Below are 24,582 nucleotides of genomic sequence, written 5' to 3'. Positions count from 1 at the left end.
ATCACCACTTGCGTGAATTTGGGAAAGTTACTTCATCGCTCAATGCTTGCATTCCCTCATCTGTGAAATGAGGGTAGTGATGGTGCCCTTCACAGGGCCACGGTGCACATTAAACCAATCAAGGCATGTCCCGTGCTCCACGAGTGGACGGCACATAGCGCTACGAGGTATCCACTCTCGCTATTGTTCACCTGCAGTGGGTCGCTCGTCTGCATACCCGCAGCTTTTGGAACTTCCACACTTAAACTCCCTCTCCAAGGGCGCCTGGGTGGCTCAGTCGGCGAAGCATCTGCCTTCAGGTCAGGTCATGATCTCAGGGTCCTGGGATGGAGCCCTGCATCGGGCTCCCTGTTCAGTGGGGAGTCTGCTTCTCCCTCTCCTTAGGTGCCCTCCCTCTCCCTCTCTCTCTCAAATAAATAAATAAAATCTTAACAAAACAAAAAACTCCCTCTCCAAGTCTGAAATGAAAGGAACTTGGTGTACAGGGAGAGAACCCATTCCCCCTTTCGGGTTTACACAAAACAGTGTCTTCAAGACAGAGAAACTTAAGGGCCAATTTTACAAGATAGAAGTTACTGCTAAGTGAGTCCATGATTATCTGTTGAGTATGGTCTGCAAGCAGAGGCAGCAGAATACCAACCAGGCACTATGACGGAATTAAAAAGAAAATAAAAATAATTAAAAGAGATGATTCCTGGGGCACCTGGGTGGACTCTTGATTTCCCCTCAGTTCATGAGGAGTAGTGGCATGGAGCCCTGGGGTGGGCTCCTCGATCAACAGGGAGTCGGCTTGAGATTCCCTCCTCCTGCTGTGCGCGCTCTAAAATAAATAAATAAATCTTTAAAAAAGAGAGACAGACGTCTCCTGCCTTGAAGAGCTTACAATCAAATTAAGGTAGGCAAACATAAACAAATGTGGCATTGGTAATAAGCACCTGGGACCTATGACCACATACAGAATAACACAATCCAGACTAAATGCCACTGAGATCATCGCTAAAAGGTTGATGAGAATGGGGGGAGGCTAATGCAGAAAAGGCTTTCCGGTCTTGCAAATTTAAACTAGTTTCCAAATAGGTGTAAATTCTGGCTCTGACTAGTGAGTGTTTGCCTGAAGAATAACGGTCAGAAGGAGCGGTGGTTGCTACACACCATCCCCTGCTCTTCTCTGAGTTTATTTTTTCCCTGGTGGGAATTAAAGCCACCGGCGGGTAGGCGCAGAGTCGTTCGGAGACGCAGCTCGCGGGCGCCCCCTGCCGCCCGGGCCTCTCCGCCCTCGCCCCAACTTGAAGGGCAGCGGAGCGGGACGCCTGACAGTCCCCCGGGAATCTTCCGCCCTTTCTCTAACGCTACCCACCACCCAGATGACCCCTCCCCGCCCCAAGTGAAATCTGCGGAACAATTAAGAATGCAATCCGGCCAGGGCTCGGTTTCCTCATCCGTTCCCTTCGTGAGGCCCCCTTGAACTTTCTGCGCCACCCCAGTCTCGGCCAGGGACTATCTGTGGACTCAGCAGATAAATGAGTATAGCTGAAGCAACCGTCCATTTTCGTTTTCTTCCGAGATCAGTCCTCCCACCCCGGGCTCTCTACTGTCCCTGGTGGCGGCCACCATTTTACCCCCAACTCCAGAGCTGCGCTGAGGATGCGGCCGTTCCCAGCGGCGGTTGTTTGCACTACATTTCCCATGAGCCCTTTCTCAACATCGCGAGAGCTCTCGCGAGACTGCTGAGAACACGTGTGCGCAGGCGCGGCTCCACCTTCTTTTCGATGCAGGCCGCGCGGCTGGGAGGCATGGCGGCTTCTGGCAGGACCAAACGGGACAAGCAGTCTCGGGCCTTTGGCTGTGGTAAGGCTGTGGAGGTGGGGAAACGAGGGCTTACTGGAGCCGGAGCTAGTGCATTCGGCCTCCCGTTCCTCAGAGGCGGAACGGTGACGATAAACCGGTCTCCCTCGTAGGGTGGTTGGGAGGCTTAGTTGAAATACTGGATCACTGAACGGCGCGAGTGTTGATGATTGAGGGGAGAGCGCTCAGACCCTCCTTTGGAGTCAAAGGTCCCCCTCCTGGGGCGGGGAAAGCGTCTTCCAGCCTGTGCAGCCTCGTGCGTCGCACAACCACCGTGCGCCCTGCGGGTCTTCCGAGGCCCGCCCACGGGGCAGGCTGCGGGTGCCAGTTCTTAAATCAAGTGTTAACGTCCAAGTCAAGTCCCTCCCGGAGTGCCTTGAGGACGGCCCTAATCAGTAGTTTTTATTTAATCCTATAGGTAGTCGTAAATGGGGTTGTCGATTTTGGAAGGCCGTAATTCCACAACCCACCTTACAAGCTCAGTTTTTCATTCCCCACAGGCTTTTCTTTGGCATCTGCGAAGACAGAGAGCGCCAGACCTGCAGGCTGAAACTTGGAAGTAACGAATGGATCCCTGAAATGAGTAAGAATGGGTGCCAGTAGGACCTGGGTGGTCACCAGAAGTGAGAAAGTCGAGATGGTGGGAAGGCCTGCCACATACGCCCGCCTCACACTTTATTCTGGTCTTAAGTTTAGTTTTATGAACTCGTGGATGCATAAAGCTAGTTAGGGTGAGAAAAATGGACCCAGAATCCGGAAGTGAGCAGGGTCTGTGCCAGTGTGATTTGGGGCCACTAGGTGTCACTGTTTGGAATCAAAAGGGTTGCCCGGAAGGGAGACTTAGGAAATGGGTTTTGGCTGGCTGGGATTTAGAAATATTTGTGGATGATTAAAGTTATCCTTGTCTGAAAGGACATCTTTTGTGAAGAGTTCTGATGCCTTGAGGCTCAGCTCTTTAAATATCAATCTTGAGAATAACATCTTGACATCATTTCTATTAGAATGAAGTATATTACCCACATTTCCCTTAGAGATTAAAGGTGTTGACTGTAGACTTTGAAAAAAGTCACGTGAAAACCATCATCTTAAGATGTTGAGTGTAAGGATTTTTTTTTGATGAAAATTCTGTGGGAAGAGTTTTTTAGCTCTTTGGCAGAATTGCAGAGATTAGGGTCCCTTTAGTGTCTGTCTGTCAGATTTCAAGGATGTGAGTCTCCCAGAATTGTTCCTGCCCAGGTAAGGGAAGGAGTATGGAACTCTGCTAGCCTCCTTGCCAAGCAGTCTCCCAAACAATATTTGTTACAACAATCTTAAGTGGAGTAGATATTTTCTCCTTTGCTACTGAGTAAACAAACTGAGGCTTAGAGTTATACAGCTGTTTCTTGTTTTTTAAAGAACCATAAAAATAGGGCAAATTTTGTGGCAAATTATCTTTTTTCAGTTTCATTGAAAAATAATTGAATTAAGATTAGCCCAGTGGTTCTCCACTGGGGTGGAGCGTGCTAATGGGATCTGATGGGTGCTGCTAAGTGTCCTACAATCCACAACTCAGCCCCCACCACAAAGACCTACCCACCCAGGATGTGAGAGCTGAGGTTGAAACTTTGTTTTAGACTAACTTGAGAGATCTGGGCTCTAGTCCCAGCCTGTTAACCCCACCTTATTTCTTTGTAAAATAGGGTTACTGCTTTCCAGACCTGGCTATACATCCAGGGCACCTACAGGGTGTTAGAAGTACACCTCCAGCCATGGATGAGAATGACCCTGGAGGGAGGCCCAGGAGTTGTGTGGCCATCCCAAGGGCAGGCATATAGGAACAGTTAGATGACCTGATCTACTTGTAGCCTGGGGATTTTTATTATAGCAGGATTATAGCAGTGGCTATTTACAAGTAGCTCCTGGGGCAGATCTATAATCCTCTACTTAAAAAACTGATCTAGCTCTGTGGGTCATTTTGTATGCAGAGGCAAATGAAGAAGTGACCTTGTGTGATGGTGTCTCCTGGCAGCATGTTCCCCTTGGGGATGCCCCGAAGGGGTAACCACACATTCTGCTGACGCCGGAGTGTACACCCCATACGTACTCAGCTATCAGGCACGTTGTGCCGAGGTAGACTCTGTCTTTAAAAGGGCGGGGAGCGTCCGTCAAGTTGGGATTCTGGGTACATCTAGGCACTAGGTATCAGCAGTTTTTACCTTTGAAGGAAAGTTATTTTAATAAAGTAGACGAGGTTGAGAATTCTTACGAGCGAAGTAAAGCAGAATTTTGTAAGGACAGAGTGGTCTTCCTGTGCTACAAGTGTCAGCCCTATGGGCTGGCCGATTGGCGGGGGCTGAGTCCATGATGATCTAAAGTTATCCCTGTCTGAAGGCAAAGAAAGGCCTTTCTGTGGAATACGGATGTCTGAAACTCAGTTCCCAAGTTCGCTTTTTAGAAAATTTAGGCCAGATTTGAAAGTGAGCTACTTGAGAGTTACGTGTGTGTATCTTGAGTAGATTTTTTTTTGTTTTGCAATTTCTCCTGGCCAGCTACAGTCTCAGCCTTGGTTTCAGAGATGGAAAAGGATCCTGCAGAAGCAGGTGGCAGCGGTGAGCCGGCTGCCCTGGGCCCAAAGCAGAGACTTGTGTGTGTAAGTAGAACCCTTCCAAGTAGATGGGCGGGGGGGGGGGGGCTGTTTGTTTTGCTGCTCCTGCCCCGGGTTTAGGATTGTGCTGAGTGGCAGGGAGATTTTAACATGGGTTTGTTTTCTTTGCTAGATGTCTGCAGTGTGGGAGGCAGAACTGATCTGCTTTGCCTGAAGTAAGTGAGAGAACTCCTCCCCTGTTGCTTGTAGTCTTCGTTTCCATCTTTCGTGTCCCCAGAAAGCCCCACACGCCTGTGATGGTTAGTTATCCCTGTCTGAACATCTCAGCTGAGGGGAAACAATCTATTCTGAGGCACTGGGGTTTGGCTCTTAAAAGCTCAGGCTTTATCAGGGATCACATTGAATGGACTCCAGAGGGAATTGTGTCCACCCTGCTGAAACCCCAGTCGAGTGCATATCCCTCTGCAACTTGAAAACCGATGGTGTGGCTACCCTGTCGTGCTCTAGGCCCCTTGATCAATGGTCCTGAGGGTACAGGATATAAGAGGGGGCAGAAATGGGCACGTAGCCCAGTTTGGGGTCATGTTCTTACTGTGGAATGAAAGAGTGCTTGTCCCATATTTCAAGGAAGTGAATGCACTCTTTGAAACCGACAGGAATGTCGGAAGTCTGCCAGCTGTGGCAGAAGTGTGACCTGCCTCGGCACCTCATTGTGACATTCAGGAAAGAAGGGCTGCCGTGGCACCAGCAGAGCTGTTCGGTTTCCACGTGCTTTGTCTACACCACCAGGGAGCCCTCCTAGGGTGAGCTCAGATTGTGTCTGGACAACATGATTGGCGTGGGGCTGCTCCTGGGGTGGCTGAGGGCTGAGTAGGGTGGCCTGTGAACAAGAAAGTAGCCCATGGTATTGGGCCGGGAGGGTGCCTGGCTTTGTTCCCATTTAAATGCCAGGCTTGGAGTGGGCAGATTGCCTTTTTCTGTTGAAACTGGGAGGTATGTATGGGCTTTTTGTATTTAAGGTCACATAATTGTTCAGTTACCAGGAAGCTAAATTTGGGGTGCGATTTAATAAGCCTGAAGACTAGCCCCAGCAGCTTACAGCCTATGAGTAAAACAAAGTAAGTAAAACAAAGTAAAAGGGTGTGTTAGCGAGTGGGGAAGTCGACTTCTTGCATTATCGTTGCTGCAAGTAGATCTGACTGCTCCACGGGACTCACGGAGACCTTTAGGTTTGACTTCAGAAGTTTTACCTCCACAAAGTGGTTGAATGAGAATGTCCCCAATGCTTCGTGGTGGTTCCTCCCTGGCCCCTTGCCAGACCCTGCTCGCTTTGAGCCTTGGCTCTTGAGGGCAGGCTCAGGTTTTGAAGCGGTCTGTGCCCGATGGTCCCCTCAACAGCATGGGCCTAATGTTGGGTTAGAATGAGTGCTGCTCTGATTGCCTTTTCTTTAAATTTGGCTTTCAGTTTTGAACCCCCTGCTGGCTGATCCATCAAAGGACTCTCCTTTGGTCTCGCAGGTTCTCTCTTCAGCGATGCCAGGTGGAGCAGCACGGCCTCTGTTGCTAATTGTTAATGCCTGTAAAGTAATCCCCCAAAGGGAGAATGATTTAAGAATTCTTAGGACTTGGTTTTCAAAAAGGAGCCAAAGAATTTGAGTGGCAGTTTATCCTGAAAACTACCTGGCGGTTAGTCAGGTCAGGGCATAACTAAGAACATCCAGAATGCCGCCGTTGAGATGATCTGGGGGTAACTGGTGTATTGGCAAGAAGCCGGTGATTGTGAGCGGAGAATGATTAATGTGTACGTGCTCTGTTTGGGGGAGACCGAGGGGAGGCAGGTGCTCCGCTGAGAAAGAGGTTTCTGAGTGCATTTCCTATGAAGTTAATGTATCTTGGGCTTAAATTTTGAAGCACAAATAAAAGTTTTTAAAAATGGATTTTTGTAACTGGATTTCATGTTGAGACCCTCATACTGGGATTTTACTCTGTGACTAAGCCAACACGTTCTTCTATAAATGAAGGTTTCACAGAATACTGTTGGTTTTTTTAGAGGGCAGAAGGAAAGTCACAAGCGGACTCCACGCTCGGTGGGGGGTTCGCTTTCATAACCCTGAGATCACCAGCTGAAATCACATCCAGTCAGACACTTCTGGGCCCTGTGTTCAGTGGGGAGTCTCCTTTCTCTCCCTAAGAGTGGGACAGTCAACAGCCTGAGCCACCGGGGTCCCTCAAGTTTCACAAGATGCAGTCAGATATAAGTTTCCCACTAAATTGATTTTCTGCCCCTCTTAATGGGTTACTACCTACAAACGTCACGTTACCATTTCTCAAATCTAACGGATGGACAGGTTCTGATAGCTACAGATGTGAAGGGAACAGGGACAGGTAAAGTGTCCTGGACACAAGGGGGCCAGGCGTCCTGACTTAGGCTATGCTGGCTTACCAGGACAATTGGCTTTCTTTACTAGTAAAGGTCACTATCAGATGGCACAATGGACTGGCACTGGGTACCAGGTTTCCCACGTTTGACGGTGTTCTTCCCGGACCATAATTCTATCCAGAGAAACATACTTGGGACACTGCTGTCCTTGAGACCAAGGGACAGTTTGATGTTGCCAAGCTAAAGGGAGAGGCTTGTCTGCTTGCTACTCCCCTCCAGTCTAAACTGCTCGACAGCCGCAGGAAGGGGAGGTTTCCAGGAGCTGCCTCTGTCATGAAAGCCCAGGTCTATCACATACCTGATTTCTCAAATAGAATTTTGATTCTGGTGACAGTTCATCGCTCTTGTTAAACGTGCTGACAGGATCTGCCTTCCAAAACCATGGAGCCAGAGGCCAGGTCCTGGGCCTCGGTGAATTAGCCCGTGGTGGTCAGTGCCAGCTCGAGAAGGCTCTTGCACAGTAGAGCCGATTAGGCCGTTGAGCTACTAGTCATGAGGCCAGTAAACCCCAGGGCTTAAGGGCTATAATGGTGATGACTTGGTTAGTTGAGACTTAACCCTTCCAATAGAAGCCCCTGTGCTCTGTCTAAAGTGAAACTGCCTGTCAGCTAAGTCCGGATTTACTGAAGCCACGACATGAAGCTGAGCGTTCATTACCTGATCGTGTCCTCTTTTCAGTGGCCAGGTGCTAATCCATCCAGTGGGACTTCCTCAGGCCAGCAGCCCTCTGCAGTTGACCCCTGTCAAATTACCAGGGCTGGCCCGAGGTTCTTGAATTTTCTGAGTGGTCTGCCTGCTAGACCACGGTGTACCACCGCAGCCCCCTCCCCGACACACACAAAAGACACAAGGGTCATCCCATCATTTATGCAAGTACCTAGTTCAAATTACATTCTGTCTTTTGTGCTCCCGCTTCATCATGGGGCAGAAGGAAAGTGGTCATGTCCTCAGGTGGTTTAGGCGTGAGTTAGAGTCCGTTGTCGTGGAGTCGCTGGGAGCTGGAACATGCGTGTGGGAGGGTCTGGCTGGGGAGTGTGTGCACCGCGTTGCTGCTTGACCCTGGTCCGTGGCGATGTCTGCAGTCGCTGCACCCGCATCCTCAAGTTCAGTACCGACTGCTGGCTTTGAGAGCCTCTGCTCTGAAGTGTGTTTGCCCTTTGCTGGTGAGGGTCACAATCTCTTCTTGTGTCACCTGCAGTTTTAAAACATCCAGCAGAGCAGTCTTTTCTTCACCCAAGGTCGGGATGTCTGTCTCCAACCCAGACGGGAGTTTCCTTGGAGAAACCAAGAACAAGATGGGGTGTCCCACAATGAACAAGCTTCAGTGACAGTCACAGATCCACCTCTTAATGTTCTCTAGAGAAGAAGGGGTGGGTGGAGGGGAGCTGGAGCCCTTCTCAGAGGCTGAAAAGACCAGAGGCCACTTAGGTCACGTGAGGGGCCAGGGCCACAGGTCCATGGCTGTGCGAGAGCAAAGGGCTTGTCAACGCTGGTACAATCGAAGGATGCCAGCCTTGTGCAGGTCCTTCCACAGGGTGGCTTCCAGGGACAGGTCGTGGTTGACATAGAATATCAGTGGTGTCTTTATTCGCTCGAAATAGTGGTCAGAAAATTTCCAGTAGTTGCTTGTGATGAATCCATAGGCACTAACCTGGACAAGGATAGTCACCGAGTTAGCCTTTACCGAGCTCTGTGCAGACGGATTTGTGAAGGGATGTGACTTGGGAAGGGCCCCCCCCCCCACCTTCCTCAGATGCCGTGTCCAGGACACGGATAAACCACAGTTGGAGCTCGTGCTCACAGCAGGCACTGCGCTCTTGTACAGTTCTCTCAGCCGTACGATAATCTCAGGCATATCCCCGTTGTACACGTGGGGAAGCGCTCAGAGAGGTAACCAGACATGTTTTCAGTCAGGAGCTAGGGAGTGGCCAGGCTGGGTTTTAAAGTCAGGTCTATGATTCGGGATCAAAGCCGTGATCTCCATCGTTAAGCTCGAGGTGGAGACAAACACCCACTACTACTTGTGGCTCGTTCTAACGGGAGCACGGTCAAGAGGCTGCTGCTTTAAAGAAACAGGGAAAAGGAATAGAGCAGCGTCGTGGAGCGGCCCTTGGCCTCCAGCTCTTGTGCTGGCTTTAGTGTGGGTCACTGCCCTTTGAAAACTGCTTCTCAGCCTCTGCTGGGTTCCTGGGGGCAGCACTGGCAACGTCCCAGGCAGTGATTTCAAAGGTTGTGTGTGGAAGGCTAAACCTCCTGCCCAGCTCAGTTCTAGAATGTGCTCCTAAAAGGATATCCTTATCCACTCCTGTTGCGATTTTGCTTTCACAAGAACAGTGTGATAACTTGTGCCTTAAATACCACAAGGGTGAAGGGACAGAGGTGCCCGGCAGGTGGCTGCTGGAGGAAGGCAAGGCCGGCCCAGCACCTGTCCTGGAAAGGTCCCTGCAGAGCCCGCATGGAGTTAGCTCAGGAGTGGCACCCCCTCCCGCCCCTTCCAGAGGCCAGCCTTTGCTCTTGCAGCTGGAGAATCCCTTCCCCACAGGGGAGAGGCCGAGTCCCAGGCCCGGGGGTGACAGACCTCCTTTGGGGTTATCCTGGATCAAATGAGGTTCCACCCACACCCGTCCTCTGCTGCTGTGGGCTCCTGAAAGGGAAAGCTTCTTACCTGGTCGCAGGTGTGCAAAGCCGTCAGCAGCATGAGTGCCCCAGTACTAGGCATATAGAGGTCTCTAAAATTTGTGTTAATCAACTTCGATTTCAAAAACCTGGAGATGAAAAGCGGCATCAAAACTCAAGAAAGAGGCATAGGTCTCACTCGATGGTTGTGCCCTCACGCTTTCCAGCTCCCAGTTCAGATCACCTAGAAAACCGTTCAGAACTTCCGGGCTCTTCTAGTGCAGTCATCCCCCATTTAGGAAAAAACCCAAATGAAGCAAATGCAGAAGTCTGGGTGACAGAGTGGGGTGAGAAAGAGGAGCAGACCGGTGCAGAAGAACCACAGCTGTAATCCTTCCCTCTCCCACTCTGGAAGCGTGAACCCAGCCTGACTCCCCTGTCCTCCCTGCAACACCCTGCCTTCACCCCTGGGCTAAGTAACCACAGTAGGGGACAGGTGGCCTGTTTAGCCTGAGCCCTATGTTTCTTTCTTTCCCCGGACTTCAGCCCAGCAGGACTCCCTTATGAGGGACATGAGGGGCGGGGCACCCCGGTCCTGGGCCTGGAGTCATTGGTGAGAAAAGCGTGTGTGCACACTCTGAGAATCCAGACGTGAGGCCGCAGTATGGCGGCCACAGGCCTGACCTCAGCCCGGATTCACATCGAAGCTTTGCCAGACAAGCCGCCTAGCCTCTCGGAGCCTGCTTCTCCCCCTGCTGAATGGGGCTGAGCGCTGGCTCCAGTCTGCCTCCCCAGATCCACTCGCCACCTGCACCTGCTCTCTGGGGATGCCGGCCGGGGGGCGACAGCAGGGCTTCCCAGCCACAACACTATGATGTATTGGCCTAAATAATTCTTCGTTGCAGGGGCGTTCTGCGTATCGTAGGGTGCTCAACAGCTTCCCTGTCTCTACTTGCTAGTGGTGCTTACCTAGTGACAAGCAGAATGTCTCCAGAGAGGGGCAGGGGACACCGCCCCCCCCATCGGAACCACTGGTAGGGGAGAGGGACTGAGGGAGGGAAGGAGGGGGTGAGATCGGGCTGTTAGTCCCAGGTTCCTCCCTGTGGTCACCTTGGACTGCCTGTGTTTAGGCCATAAAGGGCCTGCAGGGATGGGTTGATGTGCAGGGGGGATGGAGGGGGGAAGCTGTTCTTTGTGCACCCACACCCTCCCCCCCAGCACACACCTACCTCTCCCTCAGGTAGCTGATGAAGTCTGGATGTAGTAGCTTGAATTTCCTGGCAGAGGCTTCTGGTCCGAAATAGGTCTGAGGCCTAGGACCCATGAAAGAAGTGGACAGAGCGACCTGGGCCGTCGTATGGCAAGTTGGGGAGCGAGGTGAGGGGAAAGGCACTGGGCCTGCGGCGGTGCGTGCGGTATGGGCGGGGCTGGGTGTAGTAGCGGGAGAAGGGCGTGTAGAAGGTGGCCGGCAGCACTGTGGGCACCACGTGTGGCTTCCCGCTCACCAGGACGTCGGTGGGCGGGGTGTAGGTGAGCGAGGAGGGGGGTGTGAACAGGGCGGGAGGAGTCGGGTAGGAGCAGTTGACCCGGGGGTGGTGGGGAGGAGGTGGGAGCAGGGGGAAGTAGAGAGACTCAGGGATAGGAGGGGGCTCCCGGGCTGGGCAGGGGAAGGAGCAGGGGAAGCACTGGTTCTGGGGCAGGGGTGCAGTGGGGGGCTGGAAGAAGGGGGGTTCCTTCAGGAAGCGGGGCACATAGGGGGCGATGTAGGAGGGGATGCCACGAATGGGCCCAATGTAGGAGGCCGAGGTGGCGGGGCTGTGGGCAGGGGACCGGGGGATAGGCACGGGAGGAGTTTGGGAGGAGTTTCGAGAGAGGGATTTCAAGCCAGATTGGGAAGGAGATTTGGAAGTGGGTGGGGTGGGGTTTTGGGAAGACCCTCGGGGCACATGTTGGATATGAGGGCTGGGGTTCAGGGAGGAAGCCCGGGAAGAGGGCTGTGAGGCAGATGGGGTGGCAGGGTGGGAGGGGGGCCGGGAGGAAGACCCCCGGGTGGGGGATGGAGAAGGGGCTGAGCCACCAGAGCTGGAGTAGGCCTGCTGGTTGGAAGGGGCGATGTGGTTGGACCGGGACTGGGAGGGGGACTGGGTAGGGGACGGATTGGGGGTATGGGAGGGGGAGCTCATTGGTGTTGGGGAGGCTTACGACCACCCAATTGATGTCTCTGAGCCAGCCCCCCCAAGAGCCCAGTCCCACCCGTGTCACAAAGCCCACCCTCATGACCAGCCGCAGCGTCACGAGCGATTGTTGGATCGTCACGGGGGGGGAGGGGTGCGGGGTGGCCAGAGTAAGTGGGCCTGACCTTTGAGGGCTTAGCCCCTAAGGACCTCCGAGTCTGCTCTTTCGGGGTGGGCGGCATGGTCCGGGAGCCCTGAGATGGGGACGCTGTTCTTCGTGGCTGCCGAGGTGGCATGATTTCTAAGGACTTGACTTTGGGACAAGAAATTGTCTCAGCACCACAGGGAGGTTTGGCTGAGGCCAGGACATGGTTCAAAAGAGCTGGACAGCGGCCTGCTGCCCAGGAAGGTGGGGGAGAAAACAGAGTGCCCTTTGTTCTCTCTTTGCAGGACACTGGGCCCATGTCACCTGCTCTCCATTTCACGGGCACAGCCCTGGGAGGGTGCCCACCAGGGGGAGTGGCATGGATACCAGCCCCCGCACTTCGCTTCCAGACGCAGTGTGCTCAGTAGGCCCACAGAGTCAGGAGCGGACAAGCGTGGCTGGCCAGTGCTGCCGGCGGGGGGCGGGGGGCTGCGTGGGTTATGGGGACAGCAGCCCGCAGCTGAGGAGCCAGGCCTGCCTCTCCGCTCGGAAAAGCGGCCCTTTGGGGCTGCAGCCCACCTCACAGGCAGGTTCCCGGGGACCAGGAGGGTTACCTGGGCTTCTCTGGGGGTAGGAAAAAAGAACATAATTCCCCAACAGTCTGTTGAATTCTTGGGGATTTTCTTGCTGTCCTCACCCACTTTCCCTACTTGACAATGGGCCCAGCACCCCCGTACCCCACACCCGCTCGGCTGCTCACCTGTCCCCTTTATCAGGGCCCTCAGGGACAGGCACACCCAGAATGGCGGATCTCAGCATCACATAGTCCCGGATGTCAGAGGGGATGAAGATATAGCGCAGGTCCTGTTGGGGCAACAGAGACACTGAGCCAGTCCCCCCGGCCCCCCACATAAGACCACGTCCAGCTCCGGCTCAGCCCTCCACCCAGTCCTGCCTCCGGTCCTCACGGGAGAATTTCTGCTTCTGCCTGTAACCCCCACTCGCAGGTACCATGGTGGTACTCCGTGGTCACGGATCTTCCGGTAACTCTTCAAGATGTGAGGCTTACTCGCCATCCCCTTGACCGACTCATGAATAGAGGGAAGTGGAAGGGATGGCGTGTGACCTTGGAGACGAGGCCATAAAGCTCCCTGGGACACCCCCCCTCCCCCGCGCTGGGGGAAGTTAGCTGCCACGACCTGAGAACACTCTAGTAGCCGAGAGAGGCGCCGTCTCAACTCTGGCCCCCATCAAGCCTTCAAGTGCCTGTAGCCCCTGTTGATCTTGGCAGACACCCCAGATCCTGAGCTGAGAGCATTCTGCTAAGCTGTTCCCGAATTCCTGACCCACTGAAACCGTAAGATAATAAATGTTTGTTGTTTAAAGCCACTAAGTCTGGGGTAATTTATTAACGTAGTGATAACTCATACAGGTAGTGTGGCCAGAAGTCTGCTTATTTTGTTCTGTCATGAGCTAAGAGAGGTCCTGCTGCGGCTAGGACACTCCCGAATTCCTGCTCAGAGGAGGAAACTTCTAGAAACTCAGCCCAGTCCTATGGAGCACCACAGAGCCCTTATCCTGGGATCCCCTCTTTATGTGGCACCCAGACGGCTCTCGAAGGGAGGAGCAGTGTTCCTGCAACCGACTGTGACTGAAGAAGCCCGAGGCAGTAGGAGGCCTTGAATTCCAGCTCCCCTGCTCCCTGGCTGGGCGCGCGGCTCCGTGCCTTCGAACCCCAGCCTCCCTCACAGGCTGCTGTGGGATCGGGAAGGCAGCTCAGGGAAACGGGTGGCAGCCCTAGTGCCAGCCCCAGAAGGGCCTGGAGGTTTCTGACTTTAGCTGCGCGGTGGTCTTGGACAGACATGCTGCGTGAGCTCTGGGGTGGGAGTCCTTGCTGAAGGAAGGGCACCCAGCCTCAGTCTCCGCACCAGTGAAATGGGGTGGACGTGGCATCACGTAAAGAGCCTGGCACCCCGTAAGCTTCCAGTAAGTATTAGCTGTTCGTGCTCTACTCCAGGGCAGTCCTGTGCTGCCAGAAACTTTGGGGGTGTCCCTGCCCAGATCCCCCTCCTCAGTGGCCCCCTCACACATACCCAGGACCCTGGCACAAGCTCTCCATCTACTGGACTGGGGTGATGGTTCGCCTCCCAGAGGGGATTCTGAGAACAGTGGCACCGACCGTCGGCGACAGTGGCAGGCCCGTCAGAAGCCTCACCTGGCCTTTTGGCACGGAGGTGAAGCCGAAGTTCCCATAGGAGATGAGGGAGTTCTTCATTGTGTTCACAGTGAAACCGTAGAAGGAGGTCTTGGTGCCCACATCCTTCTCGAAGCCTTTGATCACAGCCCCGTTGAGTCTGGTCCAAACAGAGGCCCGTCAGCCTCCCGATGGTCACACCACACTGTGTTTGTACTTCCATCCCTGGGGTTCTGCCGCGCCTGCCCCCAGGCCTCTGTGCAGACTGTGCCCCTTCCCAGGGCAGCACCAGTGCTGGTGGCCAGCCCCATCCAGCCCATCCCCACTCCTCCAGGCCTCAAGGGATGGCCTGTGAAATGGGCACATCTGGCTCTGGGTGCTCCCTCCCCACTGGCATGCGGCACCCACACTCCCATCTTCAGGGTCTGTCTGCATGTACGCCTTTGTCCAGACCCGCCTGCCCGTCCCGACGGCGGAGCTGCCTAAGGCCGGGGCTGCCCCGGCCCGTGATCCTCCCTGGGAGTGCTCCCCAGGGGCTGGCTGGGGACTAGCTCTCTTCCCAGCGCGGCCCCCTCCTCCTCCCTGGCTCCCGCACCGCATACCTGAACACGTAGTCATGGGCATCGATGTGCAGGCCCTGGCGGGAACCATTCAGAATGCCTCCGTTCCCCACCACGGCACACCGAATGCACTTGGAAAGCGGCTTCCTGGAGGCGGCCAGCAGCTTGGAGCTCTCGGAGCCATTCAGGAGGCTCAGGGTGGAGCGGATGTCTGTGGGTGCCAGAGAAGGCAGGGCGCCGTGACGGGGCTGTCACGTGGGTCGGGGCTGTCCCGAGACTGTCCGGCACACCACCCGCCAGAGGCCTGACACCGGCCCCATCCAAGGCACGGAGGGCGGGGGGAGTGCAACATGTCAGTTAGGCCATGCAGCCTGAAGTGGGGGGAGAGGATTTGGCTGTACCCCAGTCACCTCAAGAACTCGAGAAACTAGTCCTCTCAAGACTGTGTTCCACAATAAAGTCATCTGAGGCACGCGGGGTGGGGGGGCAGACTGAACATGGGGGGCTCTGGGCGGTTTCCGCAGCGGGAGCCATGCGCAGGCTGTCTGAGGGCCCCCAGCCCCTGTTCTCGGCCACCTTTGGACACTGGCCCCGGGAGGTGAGCGCTGGCCAGCGGGCACGACAAGGCCCTTTCCTGACCCCTGGGGCTTGTAGGAGCTGGTAGGTATGGCAGGAGTCACATACTGGGGGAGTCGAGCCCTGAGACCTTTCTGGGAGGAAAGGAGTGGGGGAGTGGGGGGGGTCCCCATAAGGTGCTGCGAGGGCAGGGCTGGCACCTGGGCCAAAAACAGGAGGAAGGAATTATCTGGGGCCAGAGGGCTGGGCCAGAAGCAGCCGCTTCAGATTACCTTGGCGGGAGAGCCCCTGCCAGCCATAGGGGGCTTTGTGCTGGCTCAGTCTGTCCCAGAGCTCCTGAGTGAAGAGGACCCCCGAGAGCAGCACTGGAGTGGAGAGATTGAACAGGGCGCGGAAGTGGGGGTGCTTCTGGATGGCCAGATAAAGTGGGTGTTGGCAGTGCAGGCTCTGTGGGCAGGAGATAAGAATGCCGAGCTCCATTATCTGGGGGCTGTGGCTGACGGGAACCGTCCTAGGAGCCTGCAGACCCGGCAGCAGGGTTGGGAGGGAAGATCTGCTTTTCCCCTCTAGACTTGGTCCACCCCCAGACCTGTCAGATGAGCCGGCGTACGGCACAGCAGCATGGTGGGGGTCAGAGAGCTTTCTGGACTGACCCTGCCCAGCCCTTTCTCTCCGGGATGCCACCTATCCAGGGCCTGATGGCTCTGGCCTCCTAGTGCTTCACTTCACACTTAGGGAAACTTTGGGGCGTTTGCCCACCGAATGGGTAAGATCTGCCTGCCCCTTGGTGGAGGAACTCCAGCCTGGGCTTTGGAATCCATCAGCCTAGATCCAAATCCTAGCTCTGGCCGTCCTAACTATAAGATTTGTGTGGGACAGGCTGCTGGGAAGCTTGTGGTCACTTTCGTCCAGGTGGTACCTGTACTGGGTTGACTAGTGTCCCCCCCACCCTTCTGTCTGCCCAGAACCTCAGAGTGTGACCTTATTTGGGAATACGGTCTTCGCAGATGTAATTGATTAGGATGACGTCATACTAGTTTAGGGTGGGCCCTAATGAAACGACTGGTGTCCTTATAAAGCCATGTGAAGACAGACACAGAGACTGGAGTGGCCCGGCCATAAGCCAAGACCCTCTGGAGCCACCAGAAACTGGAAGGATTCTTCCCTGGAACTTTCAGGATGGTGGCCCTGCTGACCTCTTGATTTTGGATTTCTGGAGTCCAGAACTGTGAGAAAATCAATTTCTCTTATTTTCAACACCCCGGTTTGTGCTAATTTGTTTCAGAAGCCCTTAGGAAACTCTACAGGGCCTCTGCATGCAGGGACCTGGAAGGAGGGTACTGAAGAGGCTCCCACCCCACCTGCCTGCAACCCCCAATGTCCGAATCCCGCTCTGCCTTCGGCCTGGCTGGGGCTACCCTTCCCCCTGAAGGGGGCTCGTTGTTAGGCTGCTGGTTTGACCAATGCGGGAAAGAGCTGGACAGTAATTTCTGCTATAACGTTACCTATGGCTGCCTGAAAACCATCACACTATGCAGAACGGGTGCAGTCAAAGCCACGGGGCTTTTGGGGAAATGGGAGGAGTGGCACGATACTCAGAAGCTTTGTCAGTGATGGACAAGCAGTCAAACAAGGGGCCTAACAAAGTTGGGGGCACGGTCTCACACATCCCCTGGTTAAGATCTACGATGTTCGGGGCGCCTGGGTGACGCAGTCGTTGGGCGTCTGCCTTCGGCTCAGAGCGTGATCCTGGCATTATGGGATCGAGCCCCGCATCAGGCTCCTCCGCTATGAGCCTGCTTCTTCCTCTCCCACTCCCCCTGCTTGTGTTCCCTCTCTCGCTGGCTGTCTCTATCTCTGTCGAATAAATAAATAAAATCTTAAAAAAAAAAAAAAAAAGATCTACGACGTTCTACTGAGCACACGGCCCTTGACCTTGGAGAAGACTTGTTCGCTTGTGCGAGTGGGCATCAGAAGGTGGCAGCTCTGAGTTACTGTGAAGTAGTGGAAAGAGGGCTCCAACGCAATGAAGGGCGCATCTGAAGGGCGCGCGCGCCTTCTGTGTATTCCTCTGTGGCTCCTTTGGGTTGGGTGCGGTTCTCTGCATTTAACCGTAGCGTTCTCACCGACAGAGTCACCCATAAGCAAACACAAAGTGTGTGTTATGCTCAAATTGTTTCCTAAGATACCAAGCTTATTGGAACAAATTCACCTTTTCAAAGCAAGCATTGCAGCAGAACTGACTACTAACTTCACTACCTCTCAGTTCATCTTTGGGATGTTTTCCAGGGCCTTCTATAAGAGGTGCCAGGAGAAAACTCTTCAGTCTTTGAATTGGGAAAGGCTGTGCTTCACTTGGGCAGCTAGCTTGCTATTATCTCATGGATACAATGGCAAATTTCCTTCTTCACTGTGGCCACCAGGAAGCTCAGAGCCAGATAGATGGCTTATCCCTTATACCTGTGGCCCATCTTTCATGCATGTCTTTACATGACATTGTCTTATTCTACCTTTATTTTTCCTTTGGCCAGCGTGTGCTTCCTTTTATTCTATTTTATATTTTTGCCTATTATATGTATCCAAAAGCCACCTCAAATCCTTTTTTTTTTTTTTTTAAACCCAGTGGGGATATGTCAGTTTGCATCAAGCAGTTCAAGGTGCACAGGGCTTTAGGAAACTTAAAGATGACCCATAAGCATATGCTTGAGGCTTCTCTTTGGCCGTGCAGGCCATGTCCACCCTGCCTCTGTTCTCAGGACGGGGACCCCCGTCACCTGCCCAGGGCTACTTGCTCCGTCTCATAACTGCTCAGCTGTCACGACGTTCTACATGCCGTGGAATCTTTTCCCCCGAGGCCTCAGCTAACAAGTCCCAGGTTGGTCTCTTGGGCGTGATCGCAACTCTTAAACCCGAATGAGCTGGGACCTGACCTCTCTGTGCCTCACTGTGTCCATCTGTAAAAGCTACACGACAGGGCTGCCGTGTGGTTTTCGTGAGAGAACATGCGTGAAGTGTTCGAGGCAGCATGATTCGTGATGGAGCAGAGCCTAGAAGGTTCTCAACCCCCTGGGCAAGCATGGAGCATTTCTCCAAGGCTTGCTTGTTTCCTCCATGGAGAGCAGTTTAAATGTGTGCATTTTGGGGTGCCTGGGTGGCACAGTCATTAAGCGTCTGCCTTCGGCTCAGGGCATGATCCCGGCGTTATGGGATCGAGCCCCACATCAGGCTCCTCCGCTATGAGCCTGCTTCTTCCTCTCCCACTCCCCCTGCTTGTGTTCCCTCTCTCGCTGGCTGTCTCTGTCTCTGTTGAATAAATAAATAAAATCTTAAAAAAAAAAATGTGTGCATTTTATAGTAAGAAGGCATTTTGAGGGGCACCTGGCCGGCTCAGTCGGAGGAGCGTGGGACTCTTGATCCCAGGGTCATGAGTTTGAGCCCTACGGTGAGTGTAGAGATTACTTAAAAACAAAATCTTAGGGGCGCCTGGGTGGTTCAGAGGTTAGGCGTCTGCCTTCAGCTCAGGGCGTGATCCCGGCGTTGTGGGATCGAGCCCCACATCGGGCTCCTCCGCTGTGAGCCTGCTTCTTCCTCTCCCACTCCCCCTGCTTGTGTTCCCTCTCTCGCTGGCTGCCTCTATCTCTGTCGAATAAATAAATAAAATCTTTTAAAAAAAAAATCTTTAAAAAAAAAAGGCATTTTGAGTAGAATGTCAAATTCACAGGCCTTTTAAAGATATATTACAAGACTTCCCAAGAACTCTTCACCTGGCTACACCCCATCTCTGCTCCTGGGGTACAGGGAACCCTGGTGACTGGGTCTGGCTGACTGCTCACCTGGAAGCTTCGTTTGGGGGGCCCAGAGAGCTCCCGTGCAGCAGTCTCATGAGAATGTTCTCGTTTCTCTTCTTTGTCCCCTCCTCCCCACTAACTTGGAGATGCTCGAAACTGCCGGAATAGTCGACCATCATACCTTTCTCGTTCCAGCATTTGATGCCTTGTGTCCGACAAATGCTCGAGACGATGTGGCATTCCTGGGGGAGAAGCAGAAGGAAAGCAGGGGTTGGACCTGTGCCTCGGAACCTTCTGGCTGACTCTTAGCTCCAGGGGCTGACAGATCCTGTCAAAGTTAAAGATGGCATTCCTGCGATCTTACCAGGCTCTGATTTTTGCCCTTGTCTCCCTCTTTAGGAAAAAAATATTGTCACATTATTATGTTTTGCTCAGCTCTCTAAACCCGGAAATCCAAGAAATCCCAAGGCAAGCGGCAGAAATGTGGCGTTTACGGAACAGTGAGATCCGGTTCAAGGATGAAAACATACACCAGGCAAGCTTGCCAGCCCCCTGCTGCCATCTGAGGGAGCTCCCTGCCAAGGCCCAGGAGGCAGGCGGTGGTCCCAGATGATGTGGACCCCCTTCCCCTTGGGGTCTGTCGTCCTGCTGCCCCGGCTCCTCCCCGTGGAGGACACAGGTCTGAAGCCTCACTCCCTAGGTTTGCATCCCGTGATGTAGGGAAGTCACTTCTCAGAGCCTCAGTGTCTGCATCTGGACAGCAGATATAATCAAGTGATTAATTATCATTATTCATCATATCACATCTCCAATTGCTGGGAGGGTCCACACAGAGACTCAATATTATCTTGTACAAAAAGTGTCCGCTAAATGTTAGCTATTGCTCCCTAAAGGAAGAAGGGAAAGGACCTTGTTGTGACAACCACTGTGACAGTGTCCCTTCGGGAGAGAGGATGGGGCTGATGTTACTGCTTCAGTCCTCCTCCCACCTCCCAGGCCACCCCTGCATCAGGGGAGGGAGCAAACAGAATAGAAGGAATAGGGGCCTTTGCCTATTCAAAAGGGTGTCAGGCTTCTCCTAGACTCCTGTCCCCCCCCCCCCCCCCACACACACAAGGAAGCAGGTGGGGAGGATTTTGCATCAGCAGGTAGTTTGCAAGGAAACAAAGGCCTCTTGTTACTTGCTTCTGACGTGCGGAGCCAGCTGGGCCACAAGGGAGCGTGTTTCCATAGGACCATGGAGGGGCAGACGGGGAAACCAGGGATGATCCCTTCCCCCATCCCTCCCTTTCCCCCTCAGATGGCCACCTTCTCCTCCCCCCCATCCTGTAGTTCCTCTCCTCAGCACAACAGGACCTCCTTTGAAGAGGAACTGGGACCCCAGTACTCAGCCTCAGGGGCGGTGAAAACCCCCAGGGAGCTTTTGAAAAACACCTGCGCCCAGGGCCTCACCACCCCCCCTGCAGTTCTGATCTGACTGGTCTAGGCCTCCTCCCCAGGTGATTCTACTGTGAGCCAGGCTTGAGAACCAGATGAGGGAGCTGCCGGCCAGGGTAGCTTGGAGACAGGAGGGATAGAGTGTCAGGGAAGGGGCTGCAGAGCCCCCCACCCCAGTTCTGTTTTGCTGCGCTGAGCACCCCAGCCTCAGGGAGTCCTGTTATCTCCAGAGCGCCCCTCGTGCTCAGCGACTTCCAGCCCTCCTTCTTGGGAATCCCAAGGCTTCTAGCCACACCTTCCCGGAGAGCCTGGAAGGAGTGGGGAAGGGAGCCAGCCCACCTGTGCCCCTCCCGGAAGTTTCACCGGCCTGAGAACAGATAAGGACCTTGTAGAGTAGACCTCCCCTATCCTGGGGGGCGGGGGGAGCTCCAAGACCCACAGTGGTTGCTGAAACATGGATATACTGAACCCCGTACGCACACTGTTTTTTCCTCTACATGCATGCGTAACTTATAAATGAGGCACAGTAAGAGACAACGACAATAATCTATAACAGGACGATCATAACAATACCACCTGAGTGTGGTCTCTGCAAATATCTTACTCTGTAAATATCACCCTTCTTGTGACAGTGGGCGATGATAAAATAGGCCAGGTGACTAGACGGAGGGCGGGTGATGGCTGCATTGTGACTTATCATTAGGCTCCCTGCTGACCTCTGTCAGGGGAGGCTCATCTGCTCCCAGACCTGGCGGGACAAGCCGAACAGCAGATAAGGAGGGACCACCGCAGCCCATTGCTCATAAAACAAAATCTCCGCAGTTTGGACCATTTGCTTAGAAATTCTGGGCCCTCGGATGTCCTTTCTTTTACAAAATAATGTTGACAACAGATACTGGCAGCTAAGCGGTGGCCTATAGCTATCCTCACCACGGCCCCCTCCCCCACCCATAAAAAAGACTTTTTGTTTTGTTTTTTTAAACACAAGTCTAGATAGCCCAATGCCTGGTAACTCCTGACCCAGATTCTTCTGCCGTGGGTAAATCCCTGGGCTGGGTTCCACTCTCTAGCCTGCAATGAGAGCACTCAGGTGCGGTAAGACCAGGTCCCAATGCTGCCCCCACCCCTCCCCGGGCTCTCCAGCTGGCCAGGCCATCCGCTTTCCCACCCCAGGTGGGGAGGGGGTCACATAGCCTGCTCCCCGCTGCCCCAGACCGCTGGACTTCCCACCCAGCCTCTCCCCACGCTAAATGCCCACCTCCTACAGGGAGGCCCTCCAGGCCAACCCCGGGGGTTCAGCTACATCGCAAACATCAGGGGAACAACAAGAAAACGGACAAGTTCTTGGCTTGTACTCGCTTTTTAAAAGATGAAAGACTTCTACAAACTTTGTTGAGGCATAATGGAAATTCAACAACCTCATATTTAAAGTTTATTAGATACTTTCACAGGATGTTGAAACGTGTTTCAAAACATCCTTACATACAATTTACAAAGGATTCTCTTTCTTAACATCCTCCACCTTTCAGTGCCTCGCCTTATGCAATTTCTGACTACGAGGAGACAAGGACCTCGGCACCAGGGCCTGGAGCACCCTTTGTTCCAGAGGGGCCGGGCTCATAATGAGTTGCAGGTGTTTCGGATTGTTTTGCAACTTTAGATGCCTTTTGACCACGTTTCCTGAGAACAGATAACTAGCTTTCCTTTCATCCTGTTATGCCTGGAGCAAGGTTTGGCGAGGAGCCCGCAGTTGGGAAAGCGCTCCGAAGGGAGAGCGGGTCCCGAGGCCGGTGGGGGAGCCTGTGGGGGCCCTTGCGGCCTCCCAAATCCAGACTCCCGCACAGCTCGATCCGCCTCCCAGGCGGAAAACCAAATTCTTTTGAGGCTTCCTCAGTAAAACTGGCACCATCTCCTATCACACACAGGCTCGTTGGCTTATCCTCGCGGGGCACAAATGCAAGGAAGGTGCGCTGGGCGAGCGGGAGGGAGGGGAGCCAGAACGAGGCTCGAGGAGGGGAACCTGGATGGAGCCCAGGATCTGCCCCGGTGCCGGGGGGAGTCCGCGGCTTCGCCGGATCGCGCCCACACGGCGCTTATCAAAACGAACAGAGCAAACAGCGCGTGGGCAAGAGCGGGGAGCCGGGCGCGGGGAGGGCACACACGGAGCGGGCGGGAAAGGCGACCCGCCGCAGTCGAGCTGAGGATCCCGGCAAAGTTGGAACCCGGAGTCTTGGGTCCCTCCCCTCAAAAGCAGAGTCAGAGAAACGTGACGTTAGGGAGGGAGAGTTCCTCACAAAAACGGGGCTGTTTTTATCTGACTCAGACGACCCAGCCAAATCTGGACAACAGAAAGTGTTTCGAATCGCGGCCGGAGGGAATGAACCCACGAGGCTTTGCGGGGGAGCGGGTGGCCGGTGCGCAAGGGGCGAGGTCCCTCTCGGACCCCGGCAGAGGCTGTGGGGCCCGGGCGGCGCAGGTTGGTCGCCCGGGTGGAGGCTCTGGGGACAAAGGGCCGCGGCCCGAGTCCCCGCTGCGAGCCACCCCAGGGAGGCCGACGCGGCCGGTGGACTGAGGGGCACGGGCTGGGCGCCCCGCGCGTCCCCTGCGCGTCTCCGGAGCCACCCCCCGGTCGGACCGCGCCGCAGCCCCTACCTGGCTCCGGACCGGGGCCCCGGGTACCGCGCCACTGCCGAGGAGTACAGACTGAAGAGGATCCCCGAGCAGGCGGCCGCGAGCAGGAGCAGCAGCCAGAGGAGCTGGCCGCGCGGGAGCCCCATGCAGCCCTGGCCCGCGGGCGCCCCGTCCGCCGCCGTCCCGGGCGGAGGGGAGAGGCCCGGGTGGGCCGGGCCGGCCTCCCAGAGGCGGCCGCCCTGCCCCCCCCCCACCCCGGCCCTGCCCTCCTCCAGCCCCCGCGGCGCCTCCCCGCCCTGCCGCTCCCCTCCTGCCCGGACTCGCAGCACCCTCGGGGGCCGCGTTGGCGGGTCCCGGGGGCGGGCGTGGCGCCCCCCGGCTCGCGGACCAGCCCGCGCCCCTCCGGCGCTGCCGTCTGCCCCGGGCACGTGCGCGGCGGGCACCCGTGGCCGGGGTTTGGGCTGGGCGCTGTTCCCCGGGCGGTCAAGGGCAGGCACGCACCGACCGGGGGGCCTGGCGAGGGGGGCGGGGCGCTGGGAGACGCCGCCACCTGCCGGGTGGGCCGCGCAGTGCTCGCTCCCCGCCCGCGCCCGGGGCTTTGGGGCGAATGAGGGGCGAAATGAGGGGCCCGAGCCCACCCTGGGTTGGAGGTGGCAGGCGAGGGGGTAGATAGGGCTCCCGCCGGGTTGGCATGGGTGGGGGGAGCTGAGACCACTCCGCCCCTCGTTCGGTAACCGTCCTGGGCCGCCAGGGCCCTCAATCACATTGCATTCCGTTTACAAACCCAGGCCTGCCTGGAGCTCTCAGCGGCAGAAAGACCACCTGAACCGTCTGGCAGGGCCTCTGGTGTCACCAGGTAGGGGGTCACCTAGAAGGGCGGGGCACTTCTGGCCCCTGGGCTCTTGAAGCAGGGCCCTCGAGGGAGTGAGCAGTAGGTGGGACGGTGTACTCTCCAGCAGGCAGCGTCCGGGGTCTTAGACCTCGAAAGCCTGTGAAATACCCCAGCCCCCAGCTGTCAGGAACTTCAAGGATGAGAGGGAGCCGGTCCCTTCCAGGAACGTTCTGCCCTCACCTGTTCTTCACCTGTGCGAGCAAGTCTGGGTGCAGCAACTGGGGGTGTGTCCCACCGCGAGACTTCCCGGAGGCCGGGGCCTGGGCCTGCGGGATGGGTCATTTAGGTTCAGCTCCTTCCCGTCCTCCTCTGTGGGCCTCCCAGGAGGCTCCCACGGTGGGATGGTTGGTTCTTCCCTTCGCGCCAAGACTGCCGCAGAGTGACCTGCACCTTGCTACCCTCCTGACAGACACTACTCAGAATCAGTGGTTTCCAGGCTTCCGGTTCCATCTTCGTGGGTGTTACTCATCAAAATCCCTGTAGATGTTACTTATCCCTTGATCAGCACCGTACCCCCTTTCTTCAGGGGTTAATAAAACATCAGCCCTCTCTCTGAGCCTGCGAATCCCATGCCCACCCTTGCCCTAACTAAATGCCTCTCCTACTTCATGGAGAAAAAGGGAATCACTAATAATTTCTCTCTCTCTTTTTTTTTTTCCAATCTTTCCAAGTTTACTGAGACTTGTTCTGTGGGCTTACG

General features: G+C 55.1%; 2 protein-coding genes, 1 long non-coding RNA gene and 1 other non-coding gene across 9 annotated transcripts; 2 read left to right on the top strand and 2 right to left on the bottom strand.

Annotated features, from left to right (window-relative positions):
• The first annotated feature begins 1,749 nt into the window (after nucleotides 1–1,749).
• On the top strand, nucleotides 1,750–13,193 carry LOC125283735 (uncharacterized). 6 transcript variants are annotated; one of them, XR_007191726.2, is made up of 6 exons: nucleotides 1,750–1,848; nucleotides 2,346–2,428; nucleotides 4,374–4,474; nucleotides 4,602–4,644; nucleotides 5,086–5,232; nucleotides 12,812–13,193. It is a non-coding gene; the product is annotated as an uncharacterized LOC125283735 (long non-coding RNA). The 6 variants fall into 6 exon arrangements; XR_007191725.2 differs by lacking the exon at nucleotides 12,812–13,193 and adding an exon at nucleotides 5,948–6,362; XR_007191724.2 differs by lacking the exon at nucleotides 12,812–13,193 and adding an exon at nucleotides 5,895–6,362.
• On the top strand, nucleotides 4,178–4,259 carry LOC113244688 (small nucleolar RNA R38). Its single transcript, XR_003312462.1, has one exon. It is a non-coding gene; the product is annotated as a small nucleolar RNA R38 (small nucleolar RNA).
• ST6GALNAC2 (ST6 N-acetylgalactosaminide alpha-2,6-sialyltransferase 2) lies at nucleotides 7,721–23,204 on the bottom strand. Its single transcript, XM_026484072.4, has 9 exons — nucleotides 23,012–23,204; nucleotides 19,104–19,164; nucleotides 15,407–15,581; nucleotides 14,601–14,769; nucleotides 14,020–14,158; nucleotides 12,565–12,668; nucleotides 10,715–10,798; nucleotides 9,535–9,634; nucleotides 7,721–8,520 (listed from the first exon to the last, which is right to left on the bottom strand). Exons 1-9 carry the CDS (start codon nucleotides 23,134–23,136, stop codon nucleotides 8,353–8,355), a joined length of 1,125 nt encoding a protein of 374 aa, XP_026339857.1. The 5' UTR covers nucleotides 23,137–23,204; the 3' UTR covers nucleotides 7,721–8,352.
• On the bottom strand, nucleotides 10,721–11,831 carry LOC123000284 (uncharacterized). The gene has a single exon (XM_044378698.3). The coding sequence runs from the start codon at nucleotides 11,666–11,668 to the stop codon at nucleotides 10,799–10,801; it is 870 nt and encodes a 289-aa protein (XP_044234633.1). The 5' UTR covers nucleotides 11,669–11,831; the 3' UTR covers nucleotides 10,721–10,798.
• Nucleotides 23,205–24,582: the final 1,378 nt, after the last annotated feature.

Source organism: Ursus arctos, unplaced genomic scaffold (genome assembly GCF_023065955.2).
Source record: "Ursus arctos isolate Adak ecotype North America unplaced genomic scaffold, UrsArc2.0 scaffold_24, whole genome shotgun sequence".
In the NCBI taxonomy this organism is placed as follows: Eukaryota; Metazoa; Chordata; class Mammalia; order Carnivora; family Ursidae; genus Ursus; species Ursus arctos.
The sequence above is the reverse complement of the archived record's forward strand: the minus strand, read 5'-3'. Positions and strand labels throughout refer to the sequence as shown.

What these genes read in the sequence shown, in the direction of transcription:
- LOC123000284 (XM_044378698.3), bottom strand. Translation starts at nt 11,668, where the DNA reads ATGAGCTCCCCCTCCCATACCCCCAATCCGTCCCCTACCCAGTCCCCC.
- ST6GALNAC2 (XM_026484072.4), bottom strand. Translation starts at nt 23,136, where the DNA reads ATGGGGCTCCCGCGCGGCCAGCTCCTCTGGCTGCTGCTCCTGCTCGCG. An exon ending in CCTCCGTGCCAAAAGGCCAG is followed by an intron (nt 12,669 to 14,019) that starts GTGAGGCTTCTG and finishes TTGCCCCAACAG; the next exon opens with GACCTGCGCTATATCTTCAT. An exon ending in ATCAGCTACCTGAGGGAGAG is followed by an intron (nt 9,635 to 10,714) that starts GTAGGTGTGTGC and finishes TTTCATCTCCAG; the next exon opens with GTTTTTGAAATCGAAGTTGA.